Source organism: Homarus americanus, unplaced genomic scaffold, assembly GCF_018991925.1.
Source record: "Homarus americanus isolate GMGI-L3 unplaced genomic scaffold, GMGI_Hamer_2.0 scaffold47967, whole genome shotgun sequence".
NCBI classification, from domain to species: Eukaryota; Metazoa; Arthropoda; class Malacostraca; order Decapoda; family Nephropidae; genus Homarus; species Homarus americanus.
This window is the reverse complement of record NW_024731965.1, coordinates 1225266-1244409: the sequence shown is the minus strand read 5'-3', so window position 1 is coordinate 1244409 and position 19144 is coordinate 1225266. Positions and strand designations below refer to the sequence as shown.

Sequence of the window (19144 nt, the reverse complement as noted above, 5' to 3'; positions counted from 1 at the left end):
AGAGCTGTGTGGCTGGAAGACTAGCACTGCCGCACGTGACACCAGTAACAGAGAGAGAGTTGTGTGGCTGGAAGACTAACACTGCCGCACCTGACACCACTAACAGAGAGAGTTGTGTGGCTGGATGACTAACACTGCCGCACCTGACACCACTAACAGGGAGAATTGTGTGGCTGGAAGACTAGCACTACCGCACCTGACACCACTAACAGAGAGAGTTGTGTAGCTGGATGACTAACACTGCCGCACCTGACACCACTAACAGAGAGAGTTGTGTGGCTGGAAGACTAACACTGCCGCACCTGACACCACTAACAGGGAGAATTGTGTGGCTGGATGACTAACACTGCCGCACCTGACACCACTAACAGGGAGAATTGTGTGGCTGGAAGACTAGCACTACCACACTTGACACCACTAACAGAGAGAGTTGTGTGGCTGGAAGACTAACACTGCCGCACCTGACCCCACTAACAGAGAGAGTTGTGTGGCTCGAAGACAACACTGCCGCACCTGACACCACTAACAGAGAGAGTTGTGTGGCTGGAAAAATATTTAGCCGCATCTGACACCATTAATAGTGTTAGTCTATATTAAGGCGGGGTAAGTACTAATTAAAGATCCAAACCAGTTCCCGACAAAGCGGAGGCAACAGCCAGTTGAGCTAAAAGTATTAACCCAAGTGATGAGTACCAATGTTTCATAACTAAATGTCTTCTAACTGGAGAGCGGCCAAAATATCCTCCATATAGTATTAATGAGACTAAACAATAACCCTATTTGTTCTTTTATATTTATTTTATATTGACTTATAGAGAAAAAATAATATGGGGAACTCAGAGACCCCTGGTGTAGGATGATAGTGTAGCTCCCTGGCCTGACTGAGAGACCCCTGGTGTAGGATGATAGTGTAGTTCCCCGGCCTGACTGAGAGACCCCTGGTGTAGGATAATAGTGTAGCTCCCCGGCCTGACTGAGAGACCCCTGGTGTAGGATAATAGTGTAGCTCCCCGGCCTGACTGAGAGACCCCTGGTGTAGGATGATAGTGTAGCTCCCCGACCTGACTGAGAGACCCCTGGTGCAGGATGATAGTGAAGCTCCATGGCCTGACTGAGAGACCCCTGGTGCAGGATGATAGTGTAGCTTCCCTGGCCTGACTGAGAGACCCCTGGTGCAGGATGATACCAGAGACCCTGGCGCAGGATGATAGCTCCCGGCCTGACTGAGAGACCCCTGGTGTGGGATGATGGTGTCCCCGGCCTGACTGAGAGACCCCTGGTGTGGGATGAAAGTGTAGCTCCCCGGCCTGACTGAGACCCCTGGCGCAGGATGATAGTGTAGCTCCTGGCCTGACTGAGAGACCCCTGGTGTGGATATTAGCTCTGGCCTGACTGAGAGACCCCTGGTGCAGGATGATAGTGTAGCTCCCCGGTCTGACTGAGAGACCCCTGGCGCAGGATGATAAGCAGCTCCCCGGCCTGACTGAGAGACCCTGGTGTGGGATGATAGTGTAGCTCCCGGCCTGGGAGGACCCCTGGTGTAGGATGATAGTGTAGCTCCCTGGCCTGACTGAGAGACCCCTGGTGTGGGATGATAGTGTGCTCCTGGCTGACTGAGAGACCCTGGTGGGGATGATAGTGTAGCTCCTGGGCCTGACTGAGAGACCCCTGGTGTGGGATGATAGTGTAGCTCCCCGGTCTGGACTGAGAGACCCTGGTGTGGGATGATGGTGTGGCTCCCGGCCTGATGAGAGACCCTGGTGTGGGATGATGTGTAGCTCCTGGCCTGACTGAGACCCTGGTGTGAGGATGATAGTGTGCTCCCTGGCTGACTGAGAGACCCCTGGTGTAGGATGATAGTGTTCTCCCCTGACTGAGAGACCCCTGGTGTGGATGATAGTGTAGCTCCTGGCCTGACTGAGAGACCCCTGGTGCAGGATGATAGTGTAGCATCCCTGACTGAGAGACCCTGGAGGTGCAGGATGATGAGTGCTCCTGGCCTGACTGAGACCCCTGGTGCAGGATGATAGTGTAGCTCCTGAGGATGCCCCTGAGGATGATGAGTGTAGCTCCGGGCCTAACTGAGAGACCCCTGGTGCAGGATGGTAGTGTAGCTCCCCGGCCTGACTGAGAGACCCCTGGTGCAGGATGATAGTGTAGCTTCCCGGCCTAACTGAGAGACTCCTGGTGCAGGATGATAGTGTAGCTTCCCGGCCTAACTGAGAGACCCCTTGTGCAGGATGGTAGTGTAGCTCCCCGGCCTGACTGAGAGACCCCTGGTGCAGGATGATAGTGTAGCTTCCCGGCCTAACTGAGAGACCCCTGGTGTAGGATGATAGTGTAGCTCCCTGGCCTGACTGAGAGACCCCTGGTGCAGGATGATACAGTGGCTCCCCGGCCTGACTCTCACTGCCTCTACAAGACCAACCCGGAAGGACCACAGCAGCAACACCGATAATCGCTACCCAACAGCTAAACGGCCATCGATGGTGTAATCTAGCCTGACAAACTCTAGCCTCCACCTGTAGCTGATTGTCACTCTCTGAACCAGAAAAAAGCCCAACTAGTACCAGGCGTCTTAAGTGGACACAAGAAACCCACAACAACGTGAGTGAAACACAAGAACAACATCATTGTCTCTTGCAAGATTCGAACTTCACATGACTCAGATAGCAAGCCTGGGCACCACCAACTATAGAGTAATGACAAAGATTATTTAAACCTGCCCTGCCACTGACGGAAATTCTAATTACAGAAGAACTTAGAAATTCAGAAAATATTGTACTGGGAATAATTCACAGATATTCTACTTCTAATGTCAGAAACTTTTTTGATAATTTGAATGAGGTAATTGGTAATCATAGTTACATGGCAGACAACATCAACCTAGATATATTAATAAAAAAGTCAGACGCCACTCTGGCGTGTAACGACTACCTGTGCGACTGTAACATTATAATATAATTTTCTCCAAATTCATCAACTCAATTGTAAGCCAAGTGTTCTAAATTTCTCGCCCCAAATTATCCGGCATACATAATTATACTATAAGACGTTTCAAGTGAGGTGCCATTTCAAGAGACTCACGGCTCTCAGAAGTCTCCATCATGTTAATTTATTCTATAACTGTCATACTAACATCAATACCTTTCTGGCTCAATAAACTGTATCAGTCGCCCCTTCAAGTTATGGTGAAGACTGAATGTTAGTCGTGTGCTGTACTGAGAGTGATGTTGATTCTCTACCAAGACGTTCGCTGTGATGTGATGTTACTTTACAGTACATGAAACAAGAACAGTAGCAGACTCTAACGTTATTGTGGTTGTTAATTCAGGGTGTGGTTGTGGTGTTGGCGACAGCTTCTACACCTTAAACAAATTCACGCCTAGGTGGCCCTAGGGCCGGTCATCCTCGTTACACGAGGGGCAACCATTATGTATGTATGTATGTATGTATGTATGTATGTATGTATGTATATATGTATGTATGTATGTATGCATGTATGTATGTATACACGTATGTATGTATGCATGTATGTATGTATGTATGTATGTATGTATGTATGTATGTATGCACATATGTATGTATGTATGTATGTATGTATGTATGTATGTATGTATGTATGTACGTATGTATTTCAACTGACGTTCACCGAACGTCAATTAATAAGAACAAAGAAAACGAAGGAAGGTTGGACAAAGGAGTCATCCACACCAGACCCTCCTCACCCACATCACACATCTACCCTCTCATCCGTCATCCACATCAGCCCTCATCATCAGCAACACACATTCACTCCCTTCTCCGTCATCCACAACCAGACCCTCCTCATCCACATCACACTCCACCCCCTTCATCCGTTATCCACACTCGGCTCTTCTCATCCACCTCCAAGTATTCATGATGGTGTTGTGACGCGGCCCTGGAGGCGTGGGTGGAGGTGCAGCAGGGGGCGTGGCTGAGTGGGTCATGGCGAGGGGTGAGGGGTGGATACGAGTGAGGTGAGATGGATGACTCGAGAACCCGGAGGAGGGACTGAGGTAGGTAGTGGTGGATCAGGAGAGGGGGTTGTGGTGGGGATGTTTACCAGGCAGGAGAGGTCGTGGGCGTAGAAGACTGGTCCTAGGTGTGTTTATGGTGGGTTCTGGGCCGTGGCTTTGTGCACTTATGACAACTCCGTACTCGACACACTGGCCAGTACTCAGCACAAGACTTGAGTGAATGTTGTGTTAGGGAGACACGTCTGAGTAGGCTTCTTCAGGTGGAGTGTCTTAACACATACTCGACGCTTCGCCTGCTATTTAAAGCAAGGAATGATGACGTAATGGAAGGGACAGTCAAGGTGTGTGTGTGAGTGTGTGTATGTGTGTGTGTGAGTGTGTGTATGTGTGGCATTTCTCATCATCTTAATATACAACAATGCCACTATGACACTCAGGCAATGTTTGTTTGTATTGTGAGAGGGAAATGTAGATGATGGTGGTGTTGGTAGTGGTACTTGTGGTAGGGTCCTAGTCGAGATTGTCGTGTTGTGGTGATGAATGGTTGTGAGAGGTGGTGGTGTTGGTAGTTTGGTTGTGGTAAGATGGTGGTGATTGTGGTAGTGGTAGGAAGGTAGTAGAGTGGTGGTGATAGTGGTGAGTGTTGGATAGTTAATAACAGGTTATTATACTTCTGCCGTCCCTCTGTACGTGGCCTTGTTCGTGTGTCTACTTGTCTGTATGTCCGTCTATCGCTCCGTGTCAGGTCATATTGTTGAATATAATTCCAGATAATGTAGTGAAATATTACGAAGGCCCGCACGTCGTGGAGCCCGTCAGCTGTCCTTCATGTGAACACGAGAAATCCTGAAGGAATGAGGAAGTTTCTTGAGACTTGTGAAGCACACTGGTTCATTGGGCTTGGGTGTGATTAGTTATGTCTTGAGATACAAAAATAATAACTAAGGTTCCAATGTCAATTCAATTTATATGTGGATGAAAGAACAATTATTATCAAATGTTGTTCATTTTAAGAGCAAAACAACAACAAAAGCCCATTTCGCTGTCCATTTGCACACCTTAATAAGATTTTCTTTCTAAACTGTCATAGGGATGCGTAACGACCTACAGGAGGTGTCTTAGGCAAGGGTGTGAGTGACCTGCTCCACTCATCTAGTTCAAGAAGCACTGTGTACCCCTAACACCAGTAAAATGGATAACGAATGGGGTGATACGATGATAAAATGTTGTTCGAGAAACTATACACGAGGTGAGACAACAAAAACTGCATGTAAAACTAAGTATCACAAGTTAGTACATGAGGAACTCGTACTGCCATACACCCAGCGATAGTCTCTGTGAATAACTGCCGTACAAAACATAGTCAAGTAAACATAAAGCGTGTTGGTGTAGAAGACCTGTAATGATACAACCTTGGGCACAGGAAGTAAACAAATAGACACGACTGGTAGTGGAGATGATTACAGAGAACATGACTTAGTGGTCAGGAAGGTGCAGCAGGAGGAGGAAGGACGGTGGTAAGAGGAAGAGGAGAGGGGAAAGGAGGAGAAAGACAGGAGGATATGGTAGAGGAGCGGGAGGCACAGAAGGAGAAGGCGGAGTAGATAAAAATTAGGAAAGCTGTGAGAAGGGTAAAAGATAAGGTAGAAGATGATACAAAGGGGCGGGGAGAGGAACGAGAGGAAGACGAAAATCTGAGTGAGAAATTATGGAGGAGGAGAACAAGGTGAAGATGAGTCAAATAAACAAGAACATAAGTCAGTATAAAACGAAGGAGAAGAAAGAGAGATTGGATCGATAAAAGACATCGAGCTTAGCAAAGGAGAAATAAAACAAGGAATAACAGAACATCAAGGTGAATATATCTTAACGTAAGTATCAATGTACAATATTTGGAAAAAGCAAGACGACAGTGTCAGCTCCCTAGCCCAGCTGTCCCTACTGACCCACCTCCGCCCTACACCAACCAAGGTGATACAAAAACCATGTTTACGATAGTACTCTCCTCCATCCTTAATTTCGCGACGGGGTTGAAGGACTAAAAAAGAGACGGATGCTCTTATTACACGGCTTCCAAGCTCAAACATGGGCAGGTAAAAGTTCCGGGAAAAGTGCATCCGTTTTGGGGTAACTGGCAACACCTGTCTTGAGGCTGTGGGGCGAGTCAGGGCGCTGTTTCTGAATTTTCATGACGTCATCGATCAAACAACAAGTCATATGCCTAGTGTGTGGGGATGACGCCACTGTACAGGAACGAGGAATTATTGGCCAACTTAAAGCTGGGTCAGTAAAGAAGGCATTGTGACGACGCCCACTGCTACACAAGGCAGAGCATGTTACCTCTTTTAGGGTGAATCATCAAGGAAGATTCTCAATGCAATTATCCACGCTCATGTGCACGGGCTAATGTATGTGCTGCAGCCCACATATTGTATACATCATGGCGTATTATTGCTATCATGTGAACAACAGGATTATGGATAGTATGTAATTTAAATAGTCAAGAGAAAAACAATAGTCTTTAAAATGGTTAATTCTTCCAATGCATAAGTGACCATACTGCGAGAGAGAGAGAGAGAGAGAGAGAGAGAGAGAGAGCTGGGTTATGTGGGTGAGGTGGGAGTCTCACCCACGTTTTCCTCACGTGTAGTATTAAGGTTACTGTAATCTGGTGTAAGGTGGAAGCAGCCCTGGTGTAAGGTGGAGGCAGTCCTGGTGTAAGGTGGAGGCAGCCCTGGTGTAAGGTGGAGGCAGCCCTGGTGTAAGGTGGAGACAGCCCTGGTGTAAGGTGGAGGCAGTCCTGGTGTAAGGTGGAGGCAGCCTGGTGTAGAGTGGAGGCAGTCCTGGTGTAGGTGGAGGCAGCCTGGTGGGTGGGAGGCATCCCTGGTGTAGGTGGAGGCAGCCCTGGTGTAAGGTGGGCAGTCTGGTGTAAGGTGGAGGCAGCCCTGGTGTAGGTGGAGGCAGTCCTGGTGTAGGTGAGCAGTCCTGGGTGTAGGTGGAGGCCTGGTGTAAGGTGGAGGCAGCCCTGGTGTAGGTGGAGGCAGCCCTGGTGTAAGGTGGAGGCAGCCTGGTGTAAGGTGGAGCAGTCGGGTGTAAGGTGGAGGCAGTCCTGGTGTAAGGTGGAGGCAGTCCTGGTGTAAGGTGGAGGCAGCCCTGATGAAGGCCAGCTGGGGTGAGGAAATGCTTGTGAGAGACAAGTGGGTGTGTGGGGCGGCCACCAACGGGGAGGCCCTCAACTCTGACATGTTATCAGGTTATATTACCTCTATAAAACCTTACATTTATATGAAAGATTCTCAACGAACTTTTTATTCTATGTTAGTAATATCTACCCACATTACTGTAAAGCCCTTGTTTAGTTAAGGGGTGTTTTAAGCGGTAAAAATATTGATGGTCACAGATAACTACCGGAGACAAACCACCATGAAAATCATATATTTTTTTCCTCAATGGTTCTTTATAATGTAAATAGTTGAGTGAGCTCCACTGTGATAATAATACTGATGCACAGAGTTGGATGGTAAATGTTTAGTCTTTACACACTGGAGGATAACTATTGCTGTGACCTTGTGCTGTTGAGAGTGACGTGGTGGTGGAGGTCAGGATGTGAACCTCTACCCTGGCAGGTACTTGAGGCTGAAGGACGTCATCCATACGTCAAGAAATATAGAAGATTTGAATAAAATAAACGCTTGGAAGACGCCGAAGGAAAAAGACGAGACCACGTGTCACCTTACACTGACAAAGTGTGTGTGTGTGTGTGTGTGTGTGTGTGTGTGTGTGTGTGTGTGTGTGTGTGTGTGTGTGTATGGGAGGCAGACAAACGCCAGCGCAAGAAAGACGCTGTCACCATCCCTCCCCCACTAGATGTAGCCCACCACACGTGCAACATCTGTGGACGGCCCTGCCTGTTCCGTATCGTCCTCTCGAGTCACCTCAGAACTCCCCAACGAAGATGACTTCCTTAATAACTCATATTATTGTATCATAGCTGGATGGTCGTCATACTCGAGTGACAGCAAGGTAGTAGCAGTAGTGTGTGTGTGATATTCTTCATCTAAGTATCATTAGATATTCGGAATCATGATCTCAATAATGAAATTCTGTAAAGCATCATATTTTATTGTTGTGGCCAATAAAAAATCCATGTATCTGTCTGTATGGGGAGGGAGGGGAAGGGAGGAAGGGACAATGTTAGTTATTTTCCACGTGGGTGACTCCCCCACAGGGCGCCTCCCTCATATATTTGCCGTTATACTGAATGTTTCCCCTCGTTTGCTTCTTGAGGATACTGAAAACTTATTTGTATTTAATGCTCCACGCCAAGAATTTCTTTCTTTTATTGATACATTTGTCAGATACTTCATTGTTGATGCAACAAGATTTAAATAAACTTGATAGAATTAATTGAGGCTGACCAAATTTTCCGTGAACATACAGTACTTCAGCTCTTATAACGGTGTATCGGAATTTAATTTGGAATTGTTAGTGCAGAAGACTTATGATACAACAACCAATAGAGCAGCCCCTTGTCACAACACTCACACAATATAGCCAATTTTTTTATAAAAAATTTGTTCTGGAAAGTTTTCATGATGTCACCTTAAAAACTAGCGTGATGAAGTGCACCCTATATACCGTCTTAATGCTGGATGTTATATGCACACACACAACTGAGGGAACATATCAGCTCACTTTCTCAGCTTATCCTGGTCAGCGTGACTCGTCGACAGCCAATATTATTTGATGCAATATACTGTATATATATATATATATATATATATATATATATATATATATATATATATATATATATATATATATATATATATATATATATATATATATATATATATATATATATATATCATCGGTCCATATAGCCCGCGGACTTCCATTATACAAACAATACCTCAGGGATCGCTACCACCGCGCCACATGGACAACACAAACAATCCTAGGCTTTGTTTTATTCCACACTAAGCCTGTTCATTCATCTTTGTTAAGCAACGTGAACCTCCATTGGGGATTGCCAACTCCGACCACATAGTTGGCACAGGCAATCCTCAATAGAGGTCATCCTCAAGATCGAGGATTGCCGGCCCTAGAGCCACCTCGGCGTGAATTTGTTTAAGGTGTAGAAGCTCTCGCCAACACAACAACCACACCGTAAGTTAACGAGCTGCATGACCCGGTGTCAAGGAACAGTCCGAGAAGACCGGACAACTCACCAACTGCACTGGCTAACCATTACCCCGGAACACGATCCGCAAATCGATTAACATCCAGGTTTCCAATTACTGCTGAGTAGACAGAGGCAAATGACGTAATGAAACTTATCCATAGTTTTACCTTGCCCGGAGATCGAGTCCGGGTCCAGTCCCTTGCGAGGCGAGCAAGCTGACCATTACACCACAGGTGTCTGAGGGTGACCTTTGACCTCAGGTCAGTTGAGGTCTCTGATCACCGAGTTGTTATTACAGAGATGATTTACCACTGAACAGTGCTAGATTGTTCAGTTATTAAGTCAACTTTGCGCATTATTTATGTTTGATAAATAACTGACCAATCAAGCACTATTCAGTGGTAAACCATCTCTGTCATAACAACTTCGTGGTCAGACCCTCAACTGACCTGGGTTGACTGGGGACACACCTACACTACCGTGGGAGGCGGGAAGGTCAAAGGTCAAGCTCCTCTTATTCTTATTCACTAACTGCATCAACCCACCCACCTCCCGTCTGCTAGTGTGCTGACAGCCGGGAGTGTGAGTGTAGCTGCTGTGTGGGTTGTCCTACACTCCAGGTACAGTACACTAAGGGTCTACACCTTCTTTGTTGTCCATACCCCACACGGTTGATGGTCCTACCCGTTATCACTGTTGACATCAACACTAACACTCACGCACAAGTTAACTCCATACACGTTTCCATGTATGAGATCCCACTGATATACTGTATACATAGCATATATACCAACATACATAACCACAGTATACTATGTACAAGTGAGGGCAGTACACGTTCACTGTAGTGTACTGAACAGCTCTCAGTATCCATGGATTAAATAACTAACACAAGTGTACTTACAGTGACCTATAATACAACTAAACTTGCCTCCTACCACCACGAACACTATCACTCGACCACCACCACATGTCCCCGTCAAGTGTGAGTGTGTGTGACGTGTAAGGGCTCCCACCACTACCTTCACATACCATTATACTGTATATTTCACTCAACTATTTCAGCAAAGAAGTTAAAGTTTTTCTTATATTTAGTTAATTTCAGGCTGACAGTGAGATGGTGGTGCTGGCGAACGATTTCTGACGTTACTGTACTGTTTTATTGATGGAGTGAGGGTAGTGGCCTGTCCTGGTGATGGTTCGTGATGGGTTAAGAGAGAAAATTATACCGCCATTAATATGACTTAAGAACGAGGAAGAATGAAGGGACTGTTGCCTGAGCTTAATATAAAATGATATGAAACGTCACGAATCAATGTACAGTAGAGGTTGATATTAATTTTATGCTAGGTGTGTGTGTGTGTGTGTGTGTGTGTGTGTGTGTGTGTGTGTGTGTGTGTATGTGCTTGTGTGTGTGTGTGTGTTCGTTACACTGCTTGATTTATTTAGTACTTTCTGTCACTATTCCCGCCATGCTTGCTGATATTACACAAGTGAGGGAGAGGAGAAACACAACAGGTAAGAAGAAAACAAAAATAAAACCAAAGAAATAACGAAAAGAGACAAAAACAAGAAAATATGAAAGCAAAAAAAAAAAGGTAACTTAACAAAGGAACAGGAGATAATAAACAAGATAAGGAATAATGGATAAATAGAGGTGAAGCAAATGTATAAGAAGTATAATATGAAGGAGTAAGGGGGGAGAAAAAGGCGGAGGGCGGAGGGGTATAATTATGAAATTATACTGAGGAAAAAAGGTAAACGGAGAAATTGTTATGGATCATGAGAGAGAGAGAGAGAGAGAGAGAGAGAGAGAGAGAGAGAGAGAGAGCCATGTGCCCAAGGTGTCATGACGTCATCCTTCAGGTATAAGGAATGAATCACCAGCAGGAACGGTGCACCTTCCTGTCACCACCCTGGCCACACTTACCTCACCACCTTGGCCACACCTCCCTCACCACCTTGGCCACAACTCCTTCACCACCCTGGCCACAACTCCCTCACCACCTTGGCCACACTTACCTCACCACCTTGGCCACACCTCCCTCACCATCCTGACCACACCTGCCTCACCACCATAGCGACACCTTCCTTACCACCATGGCCACACCTACTTCAGCACCCTGGCCACACCTACATCAGCACCCTGGCCACACTTGCCTCAGCACCGTGGCCACACCTGCCGTACTGACATTTGTTGCGGTGTTGGAGCAATAGTTGAGTTACGTGGTCAAGACGGTGACTCACTCCCGGGGTACATGTGTTGGTGTGCTTGTTGCTGACCTGTAGTGTGTGTGTTCTCTTTACCCTTTAATAACCCAAGTATCCTCCATAACATTAGGTATACGATAGTTCATAACATGGATACATCATAAAATAGTACCAATAATGAACAACTAAACTACTCAGTCGTCAAAAAAAGAAACAAAGGTGAACTTAAATATACTGTAAGTTACTGTTTTACTAATATCAAATTCTATGTCAAAATTGTCAAAATACAAATGATGATATTAAATAATAATGATTATCGAGAATTGTTTATTGGCCCTCTTAGGTGAGCGTTATTATCAGTCAGGTAAGGAAAGGCGGTTGAATGAGTTGAATGTCTCGTCATTTTTTATTGTTGATGGTTAGTGTAATTACTAACTAGTCACATCGCGCAACTGTTGAAGCGTTATAACGTCAACGGTTATGGAGCTGCTAACGGATCTAAAAGTACTGTATTATGGACCATACGTAAAGTTAAATATAAATGTAATTATTAAACGCTATCATAGTCAAACAGACACAAGACTTTACAACCTGAGTACTCTATAACTCCCAAATAGACGGAGACTTTTATGTTTTTTAGTGTAACAAAAATTGTGTTAAGCGGAACACTGACTGTTCTACCTTTTCACACTGTTTCGTATCGCTGTAATGTAGACAAAAGTCCCGGAACATTTGGAAGTATCTAGCATCTACTGCTGATTATATACTCTATATGATTGGGTTTATATATCAAATATTGCTACTGTTAATCACACATCTGTCGGAGCCATAAAATGGAAGCAAAAACACTCCTTATTAAAAAGAAAAATCTAAGAAAAAATGTTGAAATTACAATCTCCTTCACCTATAAAATAACCCCATTCCACGCTAACCTGGCCCGTAAGCCACGCCCCTTGTCGATAGCTACAAATAGCTGATTGGTTCATAGAAAATGTTTTTGTAGCTGTCCATTTATTCAAACTAAATATGTTCGTTATTCATAAGCAGACCTGTCCTTCTCTAAAATAATGTTAAATATTTGGACTATCAAAATGCAAATGATTTCAAGGCATTAGCGCTTCAGAGACGATGTTAGAAATTTTTTAATATTTATCATAAAAGGTGAAATCAAAGATGAAATTCGTTTTCGAATGACGTCTTTTCATGATGCAAAATATATAACACAATCGGTGATGAACTACAGTTTGTAGAGCTGTATATATCCCAAATCATTTATATAACTGATAAAACTCTATATAAATACGCGCTTATATACATACGCGCAGTACTGGGTAAGGTAAAACGCTCAGGGAAGCAGCCACTGTAGTTCATTACCAGTTGTGCTATATTTTTGGTATAATTTGTTTCTGTTCTCTTTATGTTTGGTACAAAACAAAGAAATATGAAAAGACGCCATTTGAAAGCGAATTTCATCTTTGACTTCGATCTTTTATGATAAATACAGTATCACTGTATTTTAGAGAATAACAGGTCTGCTTACCAACTGTGAACATATTTAGTTTGAATAACTGGACAACTACAAGAACATTTTCTATGAACCAATCAGCTATTTGTAGCTACAGACGAGGGGCGTGGCTTACGGGCCAGGTTAGCGTGCAAACACTATAGTGATCCTCAAGCACTCATATGAGAGAGAGTAGCGAGTGTCCAGCGAATTTTATCCATAACTGTACATGGATGTATAGGTACCAGTGTGTGCACACTGCGGCACCAGGGCGTATACATAAACACGCCAGTGTGTACAGGGCACATGAAAGCCTCAGTGTGCTCCTGTGAAAGCAACATTCATCAAGTACACACGTGAAGTTACCAATGTGTATGCCTGTGTATACATGTTAGGGTACCAACGTGTACATATGCGAGAGTACTAGTGTGTACAGATATGAGGTTACTAGTGCTTATACAAATGAGATTGCCAATATGTACACATATGAAAGCACTAAGGTGTACACAGGTAAGGCACAAGTGAAGACACTAGAGTATACACTGTACACATGAGAGCAACAGTGGGTACACAGCCAACACAGGCGTATACTGCCATATGTGTATCTTACAGACTCATCCTTACTAGTGCATCTGAGAGACACTTCCTGCTTGGTAAACATTGATACTTAACGCAAACAGTAATTCGTAGTTAAAGCCTCTGTTGGTAATACAGCGGTAATGTTCCAGGTTCGAACCCTGGCTAAGGTCATAATGTGAGAATGGTGTATCAGTGTTTTATAACGACCGACCGAGGAACACATTATTCTGACGTCAACAATACCGCCTGTAGCGGTATTGGAGGAGTTATGGTTCCTACAACCATATGACACCAACAAGACTTGACAATATACTCCACTAACTTAATGGCATCTAACTCTCATAGATTTTCTGAGTCAATGTAAAGTTGAAGAGCCTTTAGAGCACAAATTATAAAGTGTTAGTAATAAACAGCTAGATTTTCAAGAGACTGTTGTAAGTCATACTAGGTGAGCTCAGTACAGTATTATGACCACTATGGTTTTCACCTCAATAAAAAAAATATATATTGTAGGGCAGATGAGTAACTGTACACTTAGAGTCATGAACAGCAGCTCGCCCCTCCTAAACAGAAGCAGTATCGAGCCTAAATGAGATAAAACAACACACCTCACCAGACAACAGTCAGGATAAGTAAGTTCAGACTCATTCTCGAGGCTCACTTTCACAATGGTGATCGAACTTTTGTCCCTGATGTACTGTAATTTTTATCCCTTTAACCGGGAATGAGTAAAGACATTTAGTTGCGATACAGTCCCAAGGTGTTCGTGATGTCTATTATTGGCAGCCATTTTTGCGCTGCAGCATAAGACAGCCAATGAGATGCGCTCTCAGAGACCCAGACAGAGGGGGGAAATGTGTCGTAAGAATCTTTGAGAATCTTATTGTTGACCCTATGTGAGGAAGACGACACTGAGGCCTCACTATGAGGGTGTAAAACACCCTATATTATGTTTACACTACACACACACACACACACACACGCGTCATTTTGTGTTCACATTCACTTAATGTTGTACAATTGAAAGCTAGACTATTGTTACCATGTCTCGTGACTGTTTTGTTCAATACTTAGGCTTACACAAGACACTACGTCATCTTGTGTTCGCTCTCACGTAACAGTCTACGATTGATAACTACACCCTTTAACAAGTTACTAAATTGGTGATGGAATCGCTCGTCCCGCTGCGTTCTTGACCTCTCCTTCTGGTACGTTGACAACTCTCAAAAGGCAACAGTGTGTCAAGAAACTCATCATACACACTGGCTCCTTCATAAGTTCGGATGAGTTAGGTAATAAGACATGACTGACAGTGTTCAGGGATATATCGCGTGTTGTACTTATGGTAACTCAACACTGCTACCATCATGGGGCTTCACTGTGTGGTAGGAGACATAAACAGCTGCTGCTGCTCTACCATAGCGGTGCTCGTACACTTATAACTAAATACTGAAGGTAAATATGATTTTGAACTCTCTCCTCTTTGTACATACAACTATTAGTAAAGTAGCAATTATAATAATTATAATAACGATAAGAGATAATAAAGATAAAAATAAATTAAAAATGGTAAAGATAAAAATCATAAGTATACTTATTAAGACCATGGTGGTGATGGGAACACACCCCCACGTATCGCGGTGTTGTGGTGACGCTACACTACATAACATAGATGATGTCACACACATCTGACAGCGCTTGAAAGAACATACTCTCTGACCCAACCTCAACCTACTAGAGTCAAGCTTCCTTAACTAATGTAAATTTATTTGTATTTTATTTGTATACTTAAGCTTTTTAATAAAAAAAACCCCTGCTTTAACCACATCTCAAAGTTAGACTAAGTAATTATGTAAACAATGGGTGGCGTCATCACCCATACTACCTCCATGACGCTGGGATAAGAGCTCATGTTTACTGTCAGTACGAGTCACCTACACCGTGTACTCGTTATGGACTCTCGCCACTTTTAGGATACTGAGTTCAGCCTCAAATATTCGCAAAGCAAATATTGCTCACAAGAGAAGACGTAATGGTGCACCTAACACGGTTTACCTTTACCTAAAACACAAAAATAACACCTAAAAACAGCATCAACATTACTGTGAGACTCTACATTATTTAGATACTTTCACTTTTTTCATGCAACGATCCTTTACTTTGAGTTCGTAGAGTCTCAGTATAATTATGAAACTACTTTTTAATGAACCGGTTAGGTGCCCCTCACCTCTTCAGTTAGTAGAAGTAGTCGCAGTCGAACCCTGGATGTATCTGTGAACTACAGTTTATGAAAGTTAAGAGACGTACCAAGTATTACATTGAGTAACAGTTAAATGGGACTCAAGATCTCTTATAGTAGCCAGTATTTGGGGTTGTGTATACACTACGAGGTCAATGTTTACGTTAAACACTTGTAGAATTAAATACACACAGATGTCACAGTGACGTTGTTCAGGCTGTACACGAAGCTGATGAAGTAAACATCTTATACTGTCTCTGACTCACGCAGAATATTACACGTTAAACAAAATAAAAATTAAGTAAACACAAGAGCTCAGAACTCTAAATTAACCTATCTTGTTGGCACTAATTTTTCCATTATTACATATCTACATACAACTACGCCGACGTCCCTTTATTAGCAAACAGAACACGAATTGCTGCAACACGGACTAAATGAACACCAACAACATAATACTCACAGGTCACCGAGCTTGTCAAGGATCACTTCTTATCTTCACGTTCAAGTCTCCAAAACTGTGTTCAATGTTACTCGCGTTTGTTCCTCAGGACTAACAGGTTCCTCGTCACAGAGAGTCCACAAGGTGAGGAGAAGCGTGTAGTAAGGTGAGCACCCCCGGCGAGGGAGAGTGAGAGACTGAGGTGTGGTGGTGGTGAGGCTCTGTGGGCTAGCCAGGGTAGCGCGCCCAACTAAGTTAGCGTAGGAGTGCTGCCCACCCTGCGACCCACAGTCCTGAGGGGCGGGGCTGACCCTCACTTAGCTGTGAGGGAGGGGGGGGGGGAGGGGTGGTCTATGCTGCCACGCACACAACTGAGGGAAGATGACAGTGTAGGGTAGGACGGGAAGGTGCTGTGAGAGGTGCAAGTGACTTTATATCTACACAGAGAGCAAGTCTTAAGTGTAGGTCATCTGCTGAACCTAATAGTGCTTGCGACTGTGGCAGAGAACAGGTAGTGGGGTAAATTCTGCATCTGTTTGAGTGTTTTTCTGTTTTCGTTCTTTGATTGTTCAAATTCGTTTAAATATAATTATGTTTATATATTTAAGTTCGGGTGCTGGAGTGACCATGTTGATGAAATTATGTGTATAATTATAATATGTAATATATGTACTGTAACAGTCGATGAGAGACTAAAAAGTACGAGTATTGACGCGTGTAAGCCCGGATTGCTATGTGAAAGTCACGTGTCATTGAGATTAGTGAGTTTGCTTAGACAGAGGAAGTAATGTGGAAGATGATGGACTCCTTCACCCACAACCGAGCGTGTAACCCTCCCCTCCCTCCAACCATCTCTTCCTCCCTTCTTCCTCTTACTTACCTCTTCTTCCTCCCTCCTTTTCCTCCAACCATTCTCCAGTGACGCATCTTAATGTATCATAACACACACTTGATAAAATTAAACTCTCCAGCACATTTCCTGGTATAAAGAAAATACCCAGACTGAGGAAACACTCATGGATCTGGACCTATAAGATACAAGTACAGCTTCTCACCGTCCGAGAAGCTTGCAATTATTAATTTTGACATCATCTACAGTATAACAAACTATAACCTTAAATCTTTAATTAACTAGTGAACACCCCAGCCTACTAGTTGGTACACATTCCAGATACCTTGTTCTTGAGTAGAGGGAAAGGTTTTGACAATGAGTAAAAGACCGCCATTATTTATAAAAAATAATAATAATAATAAACGGTTTATTAATAGAGTTGCAGCCACCGGCTGCAACTCTATTAATAAACCGTTTATTATTATTATTATTTTTTTTTATAAATAATGGCGGTCTTTTACTCATTGTCAAAACCTTTCCCTCTACTCAAGAACACCGGGTTTATGACTACATCTACTGAGGGGGATAAAACGTGAAACTGAAGACCAGGCTCAGCCACACACATGACGTCAGCCGTTGATAACTACGTGGCGTTTGACTAAATGTACGGTATTTATGGTATTTTCCAAGAGGTGAGTCAGGTAAGCTATACGCTTGTGTAGGGTATTGCTGTATGGACAGGCGGAGGCAGACACACCATAGCAGATTGGAAATTACATGATTTTAATATTTATTTCCATATATAGAAAGAAGGAAGAGTGGAGGCAGGGTCTGGACGCACCTCAGGGATGGTCGTCACCGTCGACGCCTACAGTGTGTGGCTGGTCACTGTGTGTTGACGTTGGGTGACGCCCCGGACACCTGTCTGCATATAACATTACCACTTCATATTAATGTCCAAAAACCGATCAAAGTCTCACACAGTATTGTTGATATGCTTTCGCTGATGATTTCAGTTTAACACAAATGTTTAGTTCTCTTACTTAACTGGAATCTTGAAATTTTGAGAGAGAGAGAGAGAGCATTTTAGCTTCAGTTACGCTAAGTTCAACAAAACAGACACCAAACATTATATACCACATCCCTGAGAGTGTGATGACATATAGTACTCAGTCTGTCCCTCCACACCCTCGCCCGCCCATAACAAATATTGTCTCCAGTCAGTTATCGCAGAAGACTACCCACAGGTTTTATATGTCACTAATTTCCAGACTATGTTCGAGAGTAAACATTCCAACAATGTTCTCACAGTCACACCCAGCCAGTCACAATCCCAGTCACAGTAACGGCCACAGTCACAGTCAAACCCACAGTTACATTCATAGTCACAGTCCCAGTCACAGTCAGAATCACAGTTACACCCAGTCACAGTCACACCTAGTCACAGTCACACCCAGTCACAGTCACACCAAGTCACAGTCCCATTCACAGTCACACCCAGTCACAGTTCCAGTCACAGTCACAGCCACACCTAGTCGCAGTCACACTCAGTCACAGTCACACCCAGTCATAGTCCCAGTCACAGCCACACCCAGTCACAGCCACACCTGTCACAGTCCCAGTTGCAGTCACAGTCACAGTCACACTCACAGTCACAGTCACACCCACAGTCAAAGTCATACCCACAGTCACAGTCACACCCACAGTCACAACCACAGTCACAGTCACACCCACAGTCACAGTCACACCCACAGTCACATCCACAGTCATAGCTACAGTCACACCAAGAGCCACAGTCACACCCACACTCACACCCACAGCCACAGTCACACCCACAGTCATAGTCGCAGTCACAGTCACACCCACAGTCATAGTCATGGTCATACCCACAGTCACAGTCACAGTCACATCCACAGTAACAGTCATACCCACAGTCACAGTCACACCCACAGTCACAATCACAGTCACATCAACAGTCACAGTCATACACACAGTCACAGTTACAGTCACAGTCTCACCCACAGTCACAATCCCAGTTACAGTCACAGTCACCCACAGTCACAGTCGTAGTCACAGTCAGTCACAGTCCAGATCATACCCACAGTCACAGTCACAGTCATACCCACATCCACAGTCACAGTCATACCACAG

General features: G+C 44.1%; 1 protein-coding gene across 1 annotated transcript; it reads right to left on the bottom strand.

Moving 5' to 3' along the window:
• Positions 1-836: 836 nt before the first annotated feature.
• Positions 837-19137, bottom strand: LOC121868103. Its single transcript, XM_042368373.1, has 4 exons — positions 19050-19137; positions 18303-18430; positions 6635-7110; positions 837-2577 (listed from the first exon to the last, which is right to left on the bottom strand). The coding sequence occupies exons 1-4, from the start codon at positions 19135-19137 to the stop codon at positions 837-839; spliced, it is 2433 nt and encodes an 810-aa protein (XP_042224307.1).
• Between the last annotated feature and the right edge of the window lie 7 nt (positions 19138-19144).

Bases quoted from the DNA above. Each gene is read 5' to 3' on its own strand.
- LOC121868103 (XM_042368373.1), bottom strand. From the start codon at position 19,137: ATGACTGTGACTGTGGATGTGGGTATGACTGTGACTGTGACTGTGGGT. The intron at 7,111-18,302 runs GTGAGAACATTG...ACCTTACACCAG, and splicing joins GTGACTGGCTGGGTGTGACT to GACTGCCTCCACCTTACACC. The intron at 2,578-6,634 runs GTGGGTGAGACT...TGTCCACTTAAG, and splicing joins ATACTACACGTGAGGAAAAC to ACGCCTGGTACTAGTTGGGC.